Source organism: Musa acuminata, chromosome BXJ2-1 (assembly GCF_036884655.1).
Source record: "Musa acuminata AAA Group cultivar baxijiao chromosome BXJ2-1, Cavendish_Baxijiao_AAA, whole genome shotgun sequence".
Lineage (NCBI taxonomy): Eukaryota > Viridiplantae > Streptophyta > Magnoliopsida > Zingiberales > Musaceae > Musa > Musa acuminata.
In genome coordinates, this window is record NC_088338.1 from 1,713,582 (window position 1) to 1,731,736 (window position 18,155).

Here is an 18,155-nt window from a genome sequence, read left to right on the forward strand (position 1 = left end):
TCCACAGACAAGTTCGGCCAAGATTCCTTCAAACTCTCCTCATGCTTTGAATCCAAAAGGAAGGAAAGTAAATGATCCAAGCTTTCACAGATACATATATCATCTTTCGCAATATGATCGTCCAAGCAGATCTTGTTTCTTGTAGCAGATAAAGCAAGGCGGCGTTGGCATGTTCTCTAGTCTTATCCTCTCACAGGATAACAAGGACGAAACCATGGTTTTGCTGCATATAAATACCAGCGAGATGGATCCACATGAACTACCAGAGTTGCAGCCTCTCATGGCGATCAAAGTACACGCCGTCGGCGAGCGGCGAGATGTCGGCGGAGGAGTTCAGGGAACGGCTGAAGAGGTTCGATGGCGGTTAGGATGGCTGCAACAAGTTACCGGATAAATTAGAAGGCATACCCATTATATCTATATATATATATATATATATATATACTCGATTGGAAGAAGTTGGTCGCCAAATCGCGAAGGCATGCGCTTGTTCCGCCGCTTGCTCGCTCCTCATTTCCGCTACTACTGCGCCCGCACCAACAAGAGCAGGCCTTTCGCCGACCTCGTTTTCCCCCGCCAACCCTCCCAAGATCCCACCTTTACACCGCAAAACCCTCCGCCCACAGTCTCCGAGGTCTGCAATCTGATCTCCCAGACCTACGAAGACGGCAACCAGAAACTCCGGTCCCTGCATGTCGACCTCACAGATGAGCAGGCGGTGGCCGCCGTTGCCCTCCTCGCGGAGACGGAGGGATCCATGGTGGCTTTCAGCTTCTTCCGCTGGGCGGTCGCCCGGCCCCAGTTCAGGCATTTCTTGCGGTTCTACGTCACGGCCGCGTGCTCCTTGGTCGACCTCGGTAACTTGGAGAAGGCGCAGGAGGTCATGAGCTGCATGGCTGTGAGTTTTTCCGAGGTTGGCAGGCTGAAGGAGGCCGTCGACATGGTTTTCGAGATGCGCAGCCAGGGGCTGCCCATCAGCATCCACACCATGAATTTGGTTCTTAGGGTGGCGGTTGGTTCGGGCTTGATTGAATATGCGGAGCAGCTGTTTGCTGAAATGCCGGCGAATGGAACGTATCCCAATTCGTGCAGTTTCAAGACGATGATCGCCGCTTATTGCAGGCAGGGCCGCGTTTCTGATGTGGAGAGGCTGTTGAGGACGGTGGAGGAGAGAGGTCATGGAATCGATAACGTTACATGCACGCTGGTGGTGGATGCATTTTGCAAGAAGGGTTGCGTCAGTTGGGTCTTCAGGTTCTTCCGCAAGATGCTGGAGATCGGTCTGTCTCCGAATGTGATCAATTACACGACTCTGATTGATGCGCTGTGCAAGAGGGGCAGCGTGAAGCAGGGATTTCAGGTGCTTGAGGAAATGGTGGGGAGGGGGTTAAAGCCGAATGTTTATACACACACAGCCTTGATTGATGGGCTTTGCAAGATTGGATGGACTGATCGGGCTTTCAGGTTGTTCCTGAAGCTTGTGCGGAGCAACTCATACAAGCCGAATGTTTGCACATACACAGCCATGATCAGAGGTTACTGCAAGGAGAGCAAGCTTAATCGGGCAGAAATGTTGCTGACGAGAATGCGGGAGCAGGGTTTGACACCCAACACCAACACCTATACCACTCTGATTGATGGACACTGTAAAGCTGGGAATCTGGAGCGGGCTTATGAATTGAAGGATCAAATGACCAGTGACAGTTGTCTTCCAAATATTTGCACATATAATGCTGTTATCCATGGGCTCTGCAAAAAGGGAAGGATTCAAGAGGCTTATAGATTGCTTCAAGAGGCTTCAAACAAGGGGTTGCAGATGGATAAATTTACATATACTATTCTTATAAGTGAGCATTGCAAGCGAGACGACTCTTCTCGAGCTATGGAATTATTTGATGAGATGGTTGACGCAGGCTGCCATCCAGATATTCACACATATACCACCTTAATTGCTGCATTTTGCAAGCAAAGGAACATGGTAGAGAGCGAGAGGTTGTTTGAAAGATGTCTCAAGTTAGAGTTAGTTCCTACAAAACAAACATATACATCGATGATCGGTGGGTATTGTAGGGTTGGAAAAGTAACTTCTGCTTTGAGGGTTTTTGAGAAGATGATCCAGCATGGATGTTCAGCTGATGCAATAACATATGGTGCTTTGGTCAGTGGTCTCTGCAAAGAGTCTAGGCTGGATGAGGCGAGGGCATTATATGAGGCCATGTTAGACAAAGGTCTGGTTCCCTGTGAAGTTAGTCGCATTACATTGGCTTATGAATATTGCAAGAGGCAAAAATCAAACATTGCATTATCACTATTGGAGAGGCTAGACAAAAAACAATGGACTCGCACAGCCAATATCTTAGTTAGGAAGCTCGGCTTTGAGGGACACGTAGATGCAGCAGGCATGTTCATCAACAAATTGTTGGATGAAGATCACAGCATTGACCGCATAACCTATGCTGCATTTATAAATGCATGCTATGAGAACAATAGGTATTCGACTGCATCAGAACTTTCTGAGAGGATTTCAAAGGGAGCACTTAGCTTTGTTAAGGACAACAGCACCATAACTTAAGCAGGACATAATACTTGAGCAACAAGTTGAAAAGATTGCCTATGTTCCTCATAAAGCTCAATGCGATGATTGGCAAATTCTGTCCGATGAGTCAGAGAAATGTCAGCAAGTTTCTGATATTTAAATAATCAACAGCTCATGTGTAGATCGGTATTCATGTTCTAAGTGGCCATGCACTTCTTGTGATGAAAACCATTCCATGACAGAATCTCACTGGGACAGGGCATGGTTAAGGCTATTTTTGTGACTCACCAACTTTGTATGAGTTCAAATGCAATTAAGGTTGGGATTCTGGCAGATCTGCACATTTGCTGTTGGGTATGTAAAGTGGAATGTGGTTCTCTTTCCGGTAAAATGGTTTAGTGGTCTCTGCAGGTTTTGAAAGATTAGCTCGTCAGTTTAATTTTGTGCATTGCAATCTACCCGAACTTTACAAACCTTGGGATATACATATATATGATGTGGCAGATGACATATCAATGTCTCTCCACCTCAGTTGTGGCAGATGACACATCTCCCAAAACCAGAAACTGGATGCTGTTAGGAGGATTAGCAAATAGGGATCACATTCTGTTATCCATGTGCAAAAGAGGGGTCACACTAGTTTCATTATATGTTGGTGATGGCGTGATATCCAATAAGAAGGTCGATATTTGAGGCTTCCATGGTTTATGTGGCATCCACATAGATGATACATGAGCATCATATGAGCTGCATTTTTTTTTAGCAGAATTCTTGTCTCTGGTGCAATCTGTGGTTGTAGAGCAACTTTGCTGCAATTGGTAAGCTTCTGTTCTTGTGTTTTTCGAAAAGATCTTGTACTGCAAGCTTCAAAAGCTTATGAAGTGTGCATCTGGCTGACGATTGTGCCTTATATTCGTGGAACAGCCATGGTTCATGGATGTGTTGGAAAACCTTGAGGAACACGAATACACACTGATATAGTTTTCATAACATGGAAAAGCTTGTTCTCCTATGTGGTTCATCTTTGTTGAGAAACATGTTAAATCTCTCACAATGCATCATTGGTGACTGTAGTACATGTCAACAAAGTAAGCGAGCATTGTCTCCTTAAACTGATGCAGAGATTGAAGAGAAGAAACTTAGATTGAGCAAGCAAACACTTCTCGTGAACCATGTCCAAACTTTCACCAGATAATACCCATACCTTGACTACTTCACATTCTTTTTAACTCTTTATTTATGATGCCAATATGTGACTCAAAGCAGATGTAATAGGCTTCTGTAATTTAATAAAGCACTTTTTATCAGACACTGCACCATGATATCAAGGAAAGAAATGCAAATATATTATTTTTTATTGACTTGCTTTTAGTACACCCTTCATATGCCATAGGATGATTAAATATTCTTCAAAACATCCTCACACTTGTCTCAGTTATACCATATACTTTTACAGGTAAGCCATCAATTGCTTTTAGTCAGCTTTCATGTTGATTATTTGTTAGTTCTAAGTTAGCCATTTTGGTTAAACCAATCAATGACTTAAATCTTTTTCTCTCAGTTACATTCTTGTTCTTGTATATGCATATGAGCTTCAACCCCGATGAAGTTACAACTATTTGCCTCTCATGTACATTCTAGTACAAGCATCTTCAGGAACTCATAAAATATCCTAAATACTCTCCGGCCTTCCTTTATAATTATCCTTAGATCGGCTTCACTTTTGCAGATGGAAATAGTTTTTCACCAAGTCATTGTGGGAATTGAAATCTTAAACAAGGTCCATGATGGCAGAGGTGGTTTTGTTTCAAACATGCCAGGTTCTTATGGAAGCCTTTGCTTAAATAATGTGCTAATTATGTCTTACCCGGAAGCATAACATGTATAAGCTTTTGTTGTATGATAAAAACACCCTTCTTTGGTAATTGATTATCAACATCTGGCTTCCCTGTAATGAACAGTTCCTGAAGTGTGAGCTTATCTCAAGTTTGAAATTAGATTAGTTTGCAGATGTCATGGTTTTAGTTCAAAACCACCAAATTTCCTTTGGGATTTGTCATTCTTATTCTCATGCCCTCTTAACTTTCCTTTATGCCCTCCATTTCTGGCAAGTTATTCTTTTCTGTATCTTCTCACACGCCTTATGGTAAACAATGACTTACTTCTTCCAGGTAGTGTGATCGTTTCTGTTGAAACTCTATGTATTTGGTGAATCATTTGCTAATTAAGAGATTATTTTCTTAATCAAGAACCCTACAAAAGATTTCATCTCAAAGGAAAAGGCATTCTTTCTTCATGTTTGTATCTTTTGCATTCAATTTACTCCATTCTTGATTCAACAAGCGCTCACATGAATCTTGAATTTTTTCCTTCCACATTTATCAGGTGTTCCAAGATTTGGTGGACATAAGCTGTTTTCCAAGCTTTTGGCAACGAGAGCCTCAAATCACTTTTGCAGTCCAATCCTTATATACATTCCAAAGATGTCACTGCAGATAGTGGACTCGTCATTGTTGCGAATGATGACCGTGGAAGGTTAGCTTCTTAGAACCCTTTGCATTCCTTGATGACAAATTCTGTTATTCTTTTTGTAACTATATTTAGGAGGACATCTACAAATATCAAGATCTCCCATAAATTCTATTCAGGTAAATGAACAATAAGGAGGCAGTTGATGTTTTGTTGCTAGGAAGATTAAAGATTCACAAGCAGTGGCAAGGCAATTAACCACGGAAGCACCGAACAGAGATAACAATGTGGTTCGACTAAGGGCATAAATACGCTTTGTTTCTATGACTTGATGTTGATTACTGATTTCCATCACGGAGAAAAGCCGAGTAGATTATTATACAAAGGCGTACACCCAAGCTGCGTGCTGCCAAACCCAAGCTTTCCAGGTTACATACAAATGTTTCCGTTCCCCGTGAGATGTTGCTGATTACAGATAATTGTTTGATTCCTAGAAGGCATTAACTTTTGAGGTTGCCATTGTTTTCCAGTAGTTTTTCATCTGCACAGAGACAAGAATGTCCCAAAAGAAATAGGATTTCTACACTCTTTACAGTAAAAGGTTCATTCATTGGTAGGACTGCTTGCTGTATTTTTCCAGTTTGATCATTTTAGTTGCAGCTAAAGCTAGATTGTGCTTTGGTTATTGCAAGCTTCCTAGAGAGATTCTTTCAATCCTTACACTGTAACAGGATGGAGTATCATCAATCTATTGTTGATTACCTGATAATGTATGCACAGGTTATCATATTTCTTCATGTTTGGCTATGACTACAGTTAAATGTACTAAACTAAGAACCCAAGTTGGCTCCAAAGAGAGCAAACATGTCGTAAAATAATCTAGTCAATTTCACGTGAACACGTGAAGATCCTACAACATCGTCCCTAACTCTCTCTTTGATCAAGGGGTCAAACCTCTAGTGACGAACCCTCCCACTGTTTACTTTACCGGTCTTTACTCTGACCGAGGTTAATTATATATTATTATATTATTTTTTGTAGTTAAATCTTTTTAGTATTTCAGTTTAGATTTAAAAAAATTATATTAAATTTTTTATAATGATAAAAATAAAATATTTAATCTTATTTACTTCAACGTTATCGATTTTACTAATAGAAGATACAACATGTATATGAATGACATAAAAATGATAGACAAAATGGTAATTTCAACGATGGTGACAGACGGTAACACCATGGGTGACTGTTGTGGTGGTGGTTTGCGAGAACGATGCGGTGATCAATCTTGCCAATATTGATCCGAACATCAATGATAAGGAGGAAGAGTGATGAGACATCTGTGTCGACGTCGGAGGAGAAATAGGAGGGAGATGAGACATCTACGTCGACGTCGCACCACTCTCTGCCTTCTCTTACTCATTCGGTATCGCTATGCATCTGCATCGACATCAAATGAGGAAGAGGAGGCATGTGAAGAGTCGTGTGATGCCGAAGGAGGCAGACGAGGCATCTGTGTTGGTGTTGTACCACTCTACTTCCTCTTCATTCTTGCTGACCATCTCATTGTTCAGTGTGGTGCCGTACTGCCTCCTCTGTGTTGGCATCACACCGCTCTGCCTTCTTTTCGTTCTTGCTGACCACTACATTGTTCAGTGTAGCATTGCACTGCCTCCTCTATGTCGGTGCTGCACCACTTTGCCTCCTCTGTATCAATGTCATACCGCTTTACTTCCTCTTCGTTCTCATTGACCACCGCATCATTCGGTGCAACGTCGTACTACCTCTTCTACGTCAATGCTGCATTGCTCTGTCGCCTCTTTGTTCTCGTTGACCACTATATCGCCAGAAGAGGAAGAGGAGGCAAAGCAATGCGATGCCAACATATATGCCTCACTTGCCTCCTATTTCTCCTCTAGCACCACACTGCTCTACCTTCTCTTCGTTCTCGTAGACCACCAGATCGTTTGGTGTGTCACTACACTACCTTCTCTACGTCGGTGTTGCATCGCTCTGCCTCCTTTTCATTCTCGAAAATTACTACATCGTTCGATGCGATGCCACACTACCTCCTCTGCATCAATATTGTCTCGCTCTGTCTCTTCTTCTTTCTCGTTGACTACCACATCATTGGAAGAGGAAGAAGAGCGGTACAGCATCGATGAAAATGCCTCACTTGTCCCCTCTTCCTCCTCTGGTGTCATATCCCACTACCTTGTCTTTGTTCTAGTTGACTACCACATCGTTCGGTGCGACGTTGCATTGCTTCCTTTGCATTGATGTCGCACCGCATCATCAGAAGAGGAAAAGGAGGCAAAGCGGTAGGACATCAACGCAAATACCTCACCTCTCTCATCTTTCCCTTCCGGCATCGACACAAATGCCTTATCGCTCTGCCTCCTTTTCCTTCTCATTGTCGATGTTCAAATTGATATCAGTAAGACCGATCACCATCATAACAACCACCCATGGCATCATCGTTTGTCAGTATCATTGAAATTACCTCTTTGTCTATCGTTTTCGTATCATCCACACACGTGTTGTATTTTCCGTCAGTAAAATTGATAACGTTAGGGTAAACGAGATTAAATGTTTCACTTTCATAATTATAAAAATTTAAATATAATTTTTTTTAAATTTAAGGATCAAAATACTAAAGAGATCTAGATAACATATAATTAACCCATACATATAATTTACCCCCGATGTTGTCGATGGCTGAGATCATGCAGATCACCAATTCTCCTCCTAACCCAGCTCACTCAGCTTGTTCGACATGGATGAACGATACTCCTCCCGCTCCTCTAAGCCCATCGCCAAAACCCGATTGATTTTATCGGGCGTTGGATGAGCAGCACATTCCCCTCGACACCTCCCCGGAGAAGAAGGTGGGTACTCTACCACAGCATGAACATGGAAGTTCGATCAGAAGTCTAGCTGCTGCACTCCGCCCCTCAATACCTCATGTGCCGAGGTATTCCTTTACATCAGGGATAAAGAACTCAGAGGCCATTAGCAACACGGAGAGACAAATCAAATTAAAATAATATATCTTTTGTTCATGTAAAGGGTCACCTGATGTGTAAAAGATTCTGTATTTTCTCTGTTGATAAAGCAAATTCAGGAAGAAACAAATTTACTTCTCTATTACAGGAAGAAGCAAATCCATTTCTTTGTCACTATAATAAGATATGCAATCCTATGAGAAGCCATGGCATGCCATCGAACATGGTTAATATTCTATAAATTTAAAGAAACATCCTCAAGTTCTATCATGAGACGAATACATATTAATATGAAAGGCAGTGGCGTTACAGGAGAAATGGCTTGCGGTAGATGTCAAACATCTCCGAGGAAGATAGCTGAGGCACCTGCAAGCCAAATTAAGCTCGCATTAACATGCTATACGACCAAAACTTGAGAGAAAGCGATACAACAGAGCTTCATGCGATCGACTCAGTGAATAGCTCGGCAAAGATCCCTATCAGACAGATCAAATTAGAGCTCCTCATCACCCAATGCCACAATATCTACTCGAGTTCCTAATGCTTATCATATGGCATTGGCATCCTATGGCATCAACATTCATCAAAGATGAGAGAGAGAGAGAGAGAGAGAAGGGATGCAAGAAAGGGGGCTTTGTTTCATGAGAAGCTTTACCTGAGTTGACCCGAAGTTGAACACTTTCCTCATAAGAGAAGCAATTGGGCCATTGATGCTAATGCCTATGCCGGACGCACGAATTGCGGCGCGCATGGCCGTCAACAAGCGACCATAGGTAGTTCCTGGTTCACTTTCGATAGCTTGTATGAAGCTGTAGGTCATGGCACCCGTAGAAGCCGAGCCTGCAAATGCCTGCAGTAGGAGTTGAGATTGTAGTGATGTGATCACATGGAGTCGCTGTTTACTGGTTACAGAGCACTCTACGTGAAGGAGAGGTGAAGCATGCACTCACCGAGGTGTCCGCTGAGGTCTGGTGGTCATCGCAGCCACTGATCAATATAGCCAATCCTCCGTTCGTGCCTTTGTATACGCCTGATGGTGCGCTGTGATTCTCCCACTGGTAATACCCAGCCCTGCTCAAAGCAACCCCGATCATGTATATGCTGCAAACATGCATGTATGTTGTGTGTCGTTCATCACCTGGACAGCCGGCAGAGGTAGGGGAGGTCGAGGATGGTGCCGCTGTGGCAGGCGTCGACGAGGGCGTGGAGTTTGACGCCGCGGCGGAGCGGCCGGACGAGTGTGTCGTTGATCTCGTCGTCCATGATGGTGCCGTTGGACTCGAAGTCCAGGGGGCAGAGCGCCTCGTCGAAGCCGTCCATCTCGTCGCCGCTGGAGTCCAGCCTCTGGACGCCGTGGCCCGAGAAGTGGAACACCAGGGAGTCACCGGCCACGCACCCACTCACCAGCCACCGCATCGCCGCCCGCAAGTTCTCCTTCGTCGGCACCCGGTTCGGGTCCCTCTCCCCTTCTGCATGCGACAGGAAAAGAAACGACTCTGTTTGAGAAGGGAACAATGGTGTTCGACTTGGTTCCATGGAGGAATTCCGTACCGGTGAGCACCAGGATGCATTCCGCTGGAAACCCGAACTTCTCAGTCAGCATGTACCGCATGCAGTTGACGTCATTCACCGTCCCCTTGAGCTCGTACTGCCGCCCAGCGTAGCTTATGCCGACGAGAACCGCCCTCTTCTTCCCACGAACCCGGGGAAAGCTCGACGGCTGACCCATCGTCGGGTACCCGTAAGAGCTCGACCCGCTGCTCCACGACGAGGAGCTCAGGGAGCTGATGCTGCTGCAGATGTTCAGCACCACGGCTTTGACGATGCCCACAGCTTGCCGGACCGGGTCTCGGGACCTCCCCACGTTAGTGGTGGCGCGGCAGGCGGCGCAACAGATGGTCTGAGCTTGCGGCGGCACGACCAGGCGCGCGCCGCAGCTGCTGCACTTCACGCTTGTGTTCTTCCTGCTCGACATGCTGTCTACTTCAAAGTCCATCGATGGCCATGGCCTTGCAGAGGAGCCTTCACCAGAGGTCACAAGGTTTTTGATTCTTTCCCTCCCCATCTGCCATGGCATATATGCCCATCGGAAAGTAAAACTAGATTCCTCCTGCTCTCCTTTCCAGCGCACTACCTCGAAGGGTTGCGTTGCATTTAAGGTACTGCATCGACGAACAGCACCTCGCTACAATGCCAAGATTTAGTCAACGAATGTGGATGACATAGGTCCTACTTTGACTCCAAAATGAACTTGCAGTATCTGGTTGGACACTGGACGATGTGAACATGGTTTACATGACGAATTGAAGAGATCTCTATCAGAAAAGGCCTTTAGCATCACCATACAAGCAACAATGGCCCTTTCGTGCATTCGATCGAACACCTCTCGAGCTTGCGAGCGTACGCGTCCCACGAGTGATCTCGGGGGGTCAGGTGCAAGCATTTTCCCCGGTCCTCGTGATCAAGAGCGAGGTGCAAGAGTTGAGGACGGTTGAGATGGAGAGAGCGTCGGAGACGGCCTCGCGGAAAAGGGCGAGGGCCTCACGCGGGCGGAGCGGCTCTCTCGAGCATTTCCTCGAACGCCGAATGATTTAAACAAGTGAATGCTGAAAGATAAGTCTTACAGATGTTGGTGATGTACTGCTGTAGGTTAATATAAGAGATTACTAATTTAACCCTTATTTTATTATTTATAATATTATTATTTTTTTAATATTTCTAGACTATCCCTTTATAAATATATGTAAATAACATTTTTCTCGTCTTCATCCTCTAATTTTTTTCTTTCTCCTTCATTTTTTCTCCTCGTCATTGAACATCGACGATGATGACGACACTAATAAACGATTGTGAGGGAAGAAAGAAAAGATAAAATTAATAAAATTAATATTATCAATAATAAAAAAAATATTTTTATATTTTAAGGTATTATTAATAAAAAAAGAGATTATGAATAACCAGTTTCTTTATTTATGATGGATAATTTTCTTGAGAAACCTTATTTTTAGATTTTTTTCTATAAGGTATGGTTGTTTTTATTTTTTCATGAATGATGTCTCTTATTTTCTATAATCTTATAAATTTCTTTCATCGTGTAAGACTCCTTATCGTCATCCGCCTTGTCTTTACTTTGCTCATAGAAATCTTGTTACCATCTTAATCGCAATTCTCATACGCTTCCATTGCCTCCTTCCTTGTATAATAATACCTCTTTCTTAAATTGCTTTACTCTTTTGATTGAGCGACGACGTGAGACGAAAGTAACAAACGATTATGATGAACAATAAGGGTCGAGAGGCAAAGGTGTCGAGGGTCGAGGTCGACGATATGTGATGAGTAGGAAAGGCTCGACGATCAACATTATATAAAATGATGAGGCAAAAATATGAAAAACAAAATAAAAATAAAATAAAATAAGGGTACTTCCAATTCAGGCCACTTTTTGCATGCAATAGGTTAGAAACATAGCAGAAACCGGAAGTTAACTTTGATCTTTCAGCTGCAAAATCCACCGTTGTATATAGTTTATTCATATTACAAGATAGAATCTTACCTATCATCTCCCAAATGTCACATAAAATTCATAACCCAACCATTCTTTAGGCTTTTTGTTCCCAAAGCTTAGGCATTTTGCTGATCTCATCTATATTCTTCATCTTCCAAAAGACACTGCAAGTATCCACCTGTTCACCACTGATATCTTCATATAGGAGAAGAACATATGCTACTTTGAGTCAGACTCCCAAGATTTCTTTCCAGATTTTACAAGAATCACAAGACCACATTGTCAGAATCATGGAATCATATCAAGTTGGTGGTCACTTGAGAACATGGATACATCTTATTCCTGTGAGCAAGGTGATTTAATTTATATTTTCCCCATCAAACATTGAACATATTCACCACCTTTGGGAAGAACTGTAGGATGAGACCTGTCATATTTTTGACACTAAAAAGCAGCTTTTTCACAGAGATTTACATGATTGTAATCCATTTACAAACAAAACACTTCTTTGTTGCTTTGGACACAGCATCAGATCTGTCCTAAAGGAGTCCAAGTTCTTGCTGATCACTGTATTTACACGCAGCTTACAAAGCTAAGAACACAAAAGAGGGTGGAATCCTATTAGTACTCAGCCTAAGTGATGGCTTAACATACCTTCGTCGAAGACCGGTGGAGAAGAGATGGAAACTTGGTGGCGTGAGGGCTCGCCCAACATTGAGCTCGGCAGCTGCACTACAGGTGATGTCGGCAACACCAGTCCCTGGGCCACCATCATCTCGTATGCCGTCCCAGGGGACGGCAGTCGCCAGCCGAGCGGGGGGAGCACCAGCGCGGCGGTCAGAGACGGCTGGATGTCAGGCAGGCAGCCGTTCTGCAGGCGGCGCATGTATGCCGATATCGGCGATTCCGCCGCAGCGCTGACGGTGGGCAGCGGTGGTAGCGGCGAGAGCGGCGGAGGCCGGGTCCATGAGTACAGGGGAAGCGGGCGGGGGGTGAGGTGGGCGAGCGGTGGCGGGCGAATGCGGTGGAGCCGAGAAGTAGGGGGAGGGCCGGGTGCGGAAGGCGGTGGCGCTGCAGGGCCGAGCTGGTGGCGGTGGGTCGCCGACCCTGTGAGCTTCTGGACGAGGCTGCGGAAGTCGCTCTTGTCGATGTTGTAGATCGGCGGCTGCGACGGCGCTCCTCCGCCGCCAGTTGTAAGCGCCGCCTGCTGCTCCCTAACCAGGCCAAGGTTGGGGTGTTTGGGAAGGGGTTTGGTTATCTTATAAGAAGCTTTGTTTAGAGACCTGAGAGAGCTGTGTAAGTGAGCACCTGCAGCAGTGGCGTTAGTAACACCACTGCTGTTGTTGGTGGTGCCGGTGGCGGTGGAGGAGGAGGGCGACTCAGCAGAGGAATGGCAGCTTTTTGCCATGGCAGTAGCGTTGCCGACGTTGGTGGACTGGTAGTGGTAGATAGGTTCATGTTACCATAAGTATTAGTATTAGTAGTAGTATTGTATAGTTCTAGGTAGATGCGCATCATCTCCTACGCAGTGTTTCGAGGGACCAATTAGATAGAGTGTAGGATCCATTAGACAATGGAGACCACCAGCAAACACAAGTTGTATGCTTGGCTTATGTGTTTGGTGGCTCGAACTAGACACAGGAGCAATACCATGAAGGAAAATGATAAGAGAAGATGATGAGTGTCGGATAACGACGACCACGTCAGAGCGGTGGGGGAAACGACGACCGCACGATTATACTTATCGTCATTGGGAGTGTAAGGTGTTTCCACGCAGAGACCCTTTGACCGCATAGCGCGGGTTATGACCGGATCAGAGACGTCCATCTGTAATCGAAAGGCTGGGGTTGGGATCGTGATGCGCCGCCTTTGTGGAGAAAGTGACGCGTCGTCTTGGATGGGTGATCAGGTAAAGGACGAGGTCTATCCGCTGTTGGTGCAAACGGGCCGGAATTTCCCCACGTGTCCCACGGAGGTACTGTGGAAGAAAACTTCTTTTTTTCCAGATGTATTTTTAAATTATTGAATAATATTTATTAATTATGTTACTTACGACGAAAGCGAAATTTCTTACCAACCTCTATAATTTTCTTCTATATATATATATAATTCCATGTGACATGACAGCATAAATACTTGGACGAGTTCTCTAGAAGAAGCTTGTAATTTAACTTCTTTCACAGTGTTTATTTTTGCTTTACTCGCAATGAGACAAAAAAATCAAGGTAGGAACCAATATTAATCCTTAAAAAAATATAAATCATCAATTATCATTCTTAAACTAATTTAGAAGATTTATAAGTGATTTTTATTGATCGGACCCCAATTACAATGTTTCAAATGGAATCAGCCCCAACTAATATTATATCCCAAAATTCTTGTTAATGTGAAACCGGAAAAGATTATAACTTTATCCCCATAAATTAAAAGGTAATATCCATAAATTGATGTATCCTTAATTTTAGTATAAACCTCAACTCCAATTGAAGTGATAGTCACCCATCATCAACAGATGTAAGAGGCATTTAACCAATGAACCCTCCTAAAATCTTCGTTAACCACGCCAATAATGATCGCCCACCTAAATTAGACTAGCGAATGAGACACGCATCGAACTCTGCTTTGCTCTTGTTGTCCAGCTGCCATTATTGGCTTAACAGCTTTCCCCACCTCACCCCACCCTTCTGCTAAAAATACTCCCTACATGCCACCCTATATATAAGTATATCAAAGTTGCTGTGTTCTTCACCAAATCCAAGGGCGCCAATCTCTCTCTCTCTCTCTCTCTCTCTACCTCTACCATCCCAATTAATCGATTGAGCATTTCAATAGATCAGAAGAAGTTTGGGGATTTTACCTTGGTGAACGGAAGTGTGGAACTGAGCACACGCATCTCTAAGCGACTGAGCCAATCGTGTCCGTCCAAGTAGCTGATGATCCTCTGCCTCCAATCTCAAAGCAAGAGGGTCGCAGTTGTCCGTACGAAACACACCGGTGGCCGCTTCTGCACCCGGTGATCTCATCGCTTCTCCTCCGTCCCTCTTCATTTCCCTGAAAGAAAACACACCCTCGCAACCGCTTTGCCCGGAAAGGAGGGGAGGTTCACGATGAAGAAGCCGAGCGGTGTCCGGCGACTTGTCCTCGGTGGCGAAGGTTTCATGACGAGACCGTCTGATCTCCGCGTCCGCCTCGTTGCCCGGTGGGCGCTCCTCGCCGTTGCACTTCTCTGCGTCCCCTGCGTCCAGGCAGCCCTCCTCCCCGGGGCCGACGTAGGTGGGGCCGTCGACAGCGACGATACCTTCTTACCGGCGCTCCTGCGGGATCTGAGGCGCCGCGGCCTCCTTCGGCCCGAGGGCAACGTCGTCATCTTCGATGACATGATCGCCGGCGATCGCAGCGCTACCTTGCCGGACAGCTCCACCGACTTCGTTTTCTCCTCCTCTGCCGTCGATTTCCGTCGCATTGATCGGATCCTGAAGGCCGGTGGCGTCGTGGCCGTTCGATCAGGTTCCAATCCGCCGGATTCCTTCCTCCCGCCGGCGAACTACCGCACGGCCTACGTCGGGCGGATCGGTTCCGATGCGGTCGTAGCGATGAGGAAGTCCTTCGCCAGCGGCGAGGGGGGAATGAGGCTGCGACGGCTACTGGCGGTGCCTGCAGCGAAGAAGAAATCTCTGAGAGGACTGGAAAGCGCGATGCTGGAGCCGCCGATGCAGCGGGAGTGGCGGCGGAGGGCGAGGTACCTGCCGCAGCTGACTGGGGACGAGCTGGACGGGTACCCGCGGCGGGTGTTCGTAGAGGTGGCGGCAAAGGGGGAGGCAGGCAGCGGCACGGCGTGGTTCGAGCGGAACTATCCCCGGAAGGGGCGCGCCTTCGAGGAGATCCGGGTGGAGGTGGAGGAGGGGGACGACGAGGGATCGGAGGCGAAGGAGGGTACATCATCATCGCTGGCAGAGTGGCTGCAGAGGAACGTGCGGGAGGAGGAGTACGTGGTGGTTAAGGCGGAGGTGGGGGCGGTGGAGGAAGCGATGGCGGAGGGAGCGATCGGTCTGGTCGACGAGCTCTTCCTCGAGTGCGATCACCAGTTGTGGGACGAGGACGAGAAGGAGAAGGGGGCGAGGAGGGGCCGGCGGCGGGCGTACTGGGAGTGCCTCGTGCTCTACGGGAAGCTAAGGGACGCGGGCGTCGCGGTTCACCAGTGGTGGAGCTTCTGAAACAATAGAACGACAGATGCAGAGATAAAAAAGAGAATTCTTATTTGAAATATATTTTTGGGAATAGATAGAGGATGGATAGTTAAAAATAATAATAATGTATCATTAGCTGAAGTGTTATGGTGACCTCAGAAACTGACATTGCAAAACCTTGTAATGACATTGTACATATGTTGATCAAAGATGAAATGTTTCACATTGTTCATTAGCTAAAGTTTTCATGCCCAGAGATATAATATTGGGAACCACATAACAAAAAAAGGAAGAAAAAAAATTCATAAATATTGTGATGAATAATATAAAAAATATTTTTTAAAAAATTATATATATAAACTTTGATGGTTTATTACAAGATCTTAAACTATTTTAATAATTCATCCTTTAAGAAACATCCAAGTATTTAATTGCAAAACCCCTAAATTACAGATTAAAGGCACAAATGAGGCATCAAAAGCGGGCAGAATTAGCAGCTCTCATACTCTATCTTATCAGCACTACACGTTTCCTCAGAATAGCGTATATTGTCAAAGACATGAATACGATCATTGAGCTGCACGGACAGCAAAAGAAAGTAAATTAAAATTCCCAATGAGCCATAGCAACATCAAAAAATTATGAATAAAACAGCACTAGCAGCTCTCATATTCTATCTTATCAGCACTTTAAATTTCTCAGAATAGCGTATATCATCAAAAAATGAATACGATCATCGAGCTGCATGGCCAAAAAAGAGAAAATGCAAAGTCTGTGTATGATTATTCATCTATTTCATTGTCTAAGTCTCGAGATCCCCAATGAACCATTGCAAGTTTATCGAAAAATCAGAAGCAAAATAACATTAGCAGCTCTGATTCTACAAACTTTTGATAATACTGTTTAAAGGTCCACAAATAGCTGTTTACATTCATCCGTGAAGCCACTTGATCCATCGTAAGGAAAACAAACGTCAGCTTGGCTGTGAAAGTGACATAATCGATACATTTCCAGATACCAGACCAGTTATTGCAAGCAGGAAAATTCAAGCCCAAAATTAATGTGAAAAAAAGGCATGTTGTGATACCATCAAGAACAAAAGTTGAACTAAGAACAAGAAAGCGATAGAAATGGTGGCCAAAAAGTGCAAAATAATGAAATAAACCAATCAAAATCTTCAATAAACCAAAACTAGAGCAAAATGAGTGGACAAATCAAAACATTCCCTCACACGGGTATCACAACCAAAAAGAAAGGCGAAGAACGAAAGACTCGGGAAAATCTCAAGATAGACATGAAAGCACCACATAGCGCCAATATGGCCACGACAAGTGCCGAGCCTTTCGCCGTTGTCGGCGAACCAGGCCGTGGGAATGGCCTTCGGGCAGGAGAAGCCCCTCGACCTCATGGCTGCTCCCTGTCCCGATCGACCGGCAGATTAGGGGTTTCTGTGGCAACAGTATATATAGGAGCCGGCGGACCGTCTTGGATATTAATCAGTAGAGAACCGATCCGGTCGGTTTGGTTCATAATCTCAATTCGTCTGACCAACTTAAACCGGTCTATTTGGGCCATCTCTCTGTTGGGCCTCAGATTTAGGGGTTCATTGGAGGCATCATGTAGTGCATCATTCACATCAAACAAAGTCTATGATCTACTTCATAAAATTAAAATTGAAATTAAGAAATATATATTTTTGTTATGAAAAAGAAAAATATTTGAGTATTATGTAAATATGTATAGCCGACAGGATTAAAAAAATCGATAATCAGACTATCGGCCAATTTATTTCTTTTTTTCTTAGAAAAACAATCATATGCAATTTATGCCTCATTGAACCCAATTTGTAGGTCATACACTTCTCATGCACTCATATCCATGCAGTATTGGTTAGGGGTGTTCAAACAAATTCAAATTGTATCAAAATCGATTCGGATCTACCTAATTGAACCGATTCAAAATCAGTTAATCGGTTTATAATTTTAAGTAATTTAAAAATATATATTTTTCAATCGAGCCGAATCGAAATATTGATTCAATTGGACAAAATAGATATGAAATTAGGCCCATGTCATTTCACAAAAAGAAAGACAAAATCGGAATCTTGATCCAATTGGTTGGACCGTCGACGACGTAAAAATCATCACAAATTCCCCCTTGGTTTGAAAAATTAGACAACAATATCAGCCATGTTCCTCCATGATCTTAACTATGTCAACAGGAGGACTGGTGCCAAGTAAGTTGATTAGCTTAAAGACAATACACAAGTCTTTCTCTCCAAATTCTACTTGATATGATCATCTACTTCTGACCCAGCTGCTGCAGATGTTATAGATACTGACACTTAAGGTGTTTGAGCTCTAATTTTTTGCTGAAGTTTATTAGACTCAGCTAGTTATTACCAATCCTGATGGCAAGTGATTCACACAAGAAGAAGGAAGAAGAGAATCACATAA

At 44.4% G+C, this 18,155-nt stretch overlaps 4 protein-coding genes and 2 non-coding genes across 8 annotated transcripts; 2 read left to right on the forward strand and 4 right to left on the reverse strand.

Moving 5' to 3' along the window:
* Positions 1-13: 13 nt before the first annotated feature.
* LOC135598374 (pentatricopeptide repeat-containing protein At4g19890-like) lies at positions 14-5,802 on the forward strand. 3 transcript variants are annotated; one of them, XM_065092060.1, is made up of 3 exons: positions 14-3,354; positions 3,461-5,071; positions 5,185-5,802. In XM_065092060.1, exon 1 carries the CDS (start codon positions 482-484, stop codon positions 2,570-2,572), a length of 2,091 nt encoding a protein of 696 aa, XP_064948132.1. In that variant the 5' UTR covers positions 14-481; the 3' UTR covers positions 2,573-3,354; positions 3,461-5,071; positions 5,185-5,802. The 3 variants fall into 3 exon arrangements, with proteins under 3 accessions (XP_064948132.1, XP_064948131.1, XP_064948130.1); XM_065092059.1 differs by having other exon boundaries at positions 4,922-5,071; XM_065092058.1 differs by having other exon boundaries at positions 14-5,071.
* A 2,417-nt stretch (positions 5,803-8,219) lies between these two features.
* Positions 8,220-10,566, reverse strand: LOC103987784 (metacaspase-1). Its single transcript, XM_065091511.1, has 5 exons — positions 9,559-10,566; positions 9,146-9,476; positions 8,958-9,078; positions 8,663-8,857; positions 8,220-8,373 (listed from the first exon to the last, which is right to left on the reverse strand). The coding sequence occupies exons 1-5, from the start codon at positions 10,082-10,084 to the stop codon at positions 8,314-8,316; spliced, it is 1,233 nt and encodes a 410-aa protein (XP_064947583.1). The 5' UTR covers positions 10,085-10,566; the 3' UTR covers positions 8,220-8,313.
* Positions 10,567-11,472: 906 nt separating this feature from the next.
* Positions 11,473-14,317, reverse strand: LOC135598375 (VQ motif-containing protein 9-like). The gene has a single exon (XM_065092061.1). It carries the CDS (start codon positions 12,918-12,920, stop codon positions 12,141-12,143), a length of 780 nt encoding a protein of 259 aa, XP_064948133.1. The 5' UTR covers positions 12,921-14,317; the 3' UTR covers positions 11,473-12,140.
* Positions 14,318-14,619: 302 nt separating this feature from the next.
* On the forward strand, positions 14,620-15,726 carry LOC135597899 (uncharacterized). The gene has a single exon (XM_065091401.1). It carries the CDS (start codon positions 14,620-14,622, stop codon positions 15,724-15,726), a length of 1,107 nt encoding a protein of 368 aa, XP_064947473.1.
* Positions 15,727-16,194: 468 nt separating this feature from the next.
* LOC108952219 (small nucleolar RNA U54) lies at positions 16,195-16,278 on the reverse strand. The gene has a single exon (XR_001976933.2). It is a non-coding gene; the product is annotated as a small nucleolar RNA U54 (small nucleolar RNA).
* Positions 16,279-16,360: 82 nt separating this feature from the next.
* Positions 16,361-16,442, reverse strand: LOC135599588 (small nucleolar RNA U54). Its single transcript, XR_010481937.1, has one exon. It is a non-coding gene; the product is annotated as a small nucleolar RNA U54 (small nucleolar RNA).
* Positions 16,443-18,155: the final 1,713 nt, after the last annotated feature.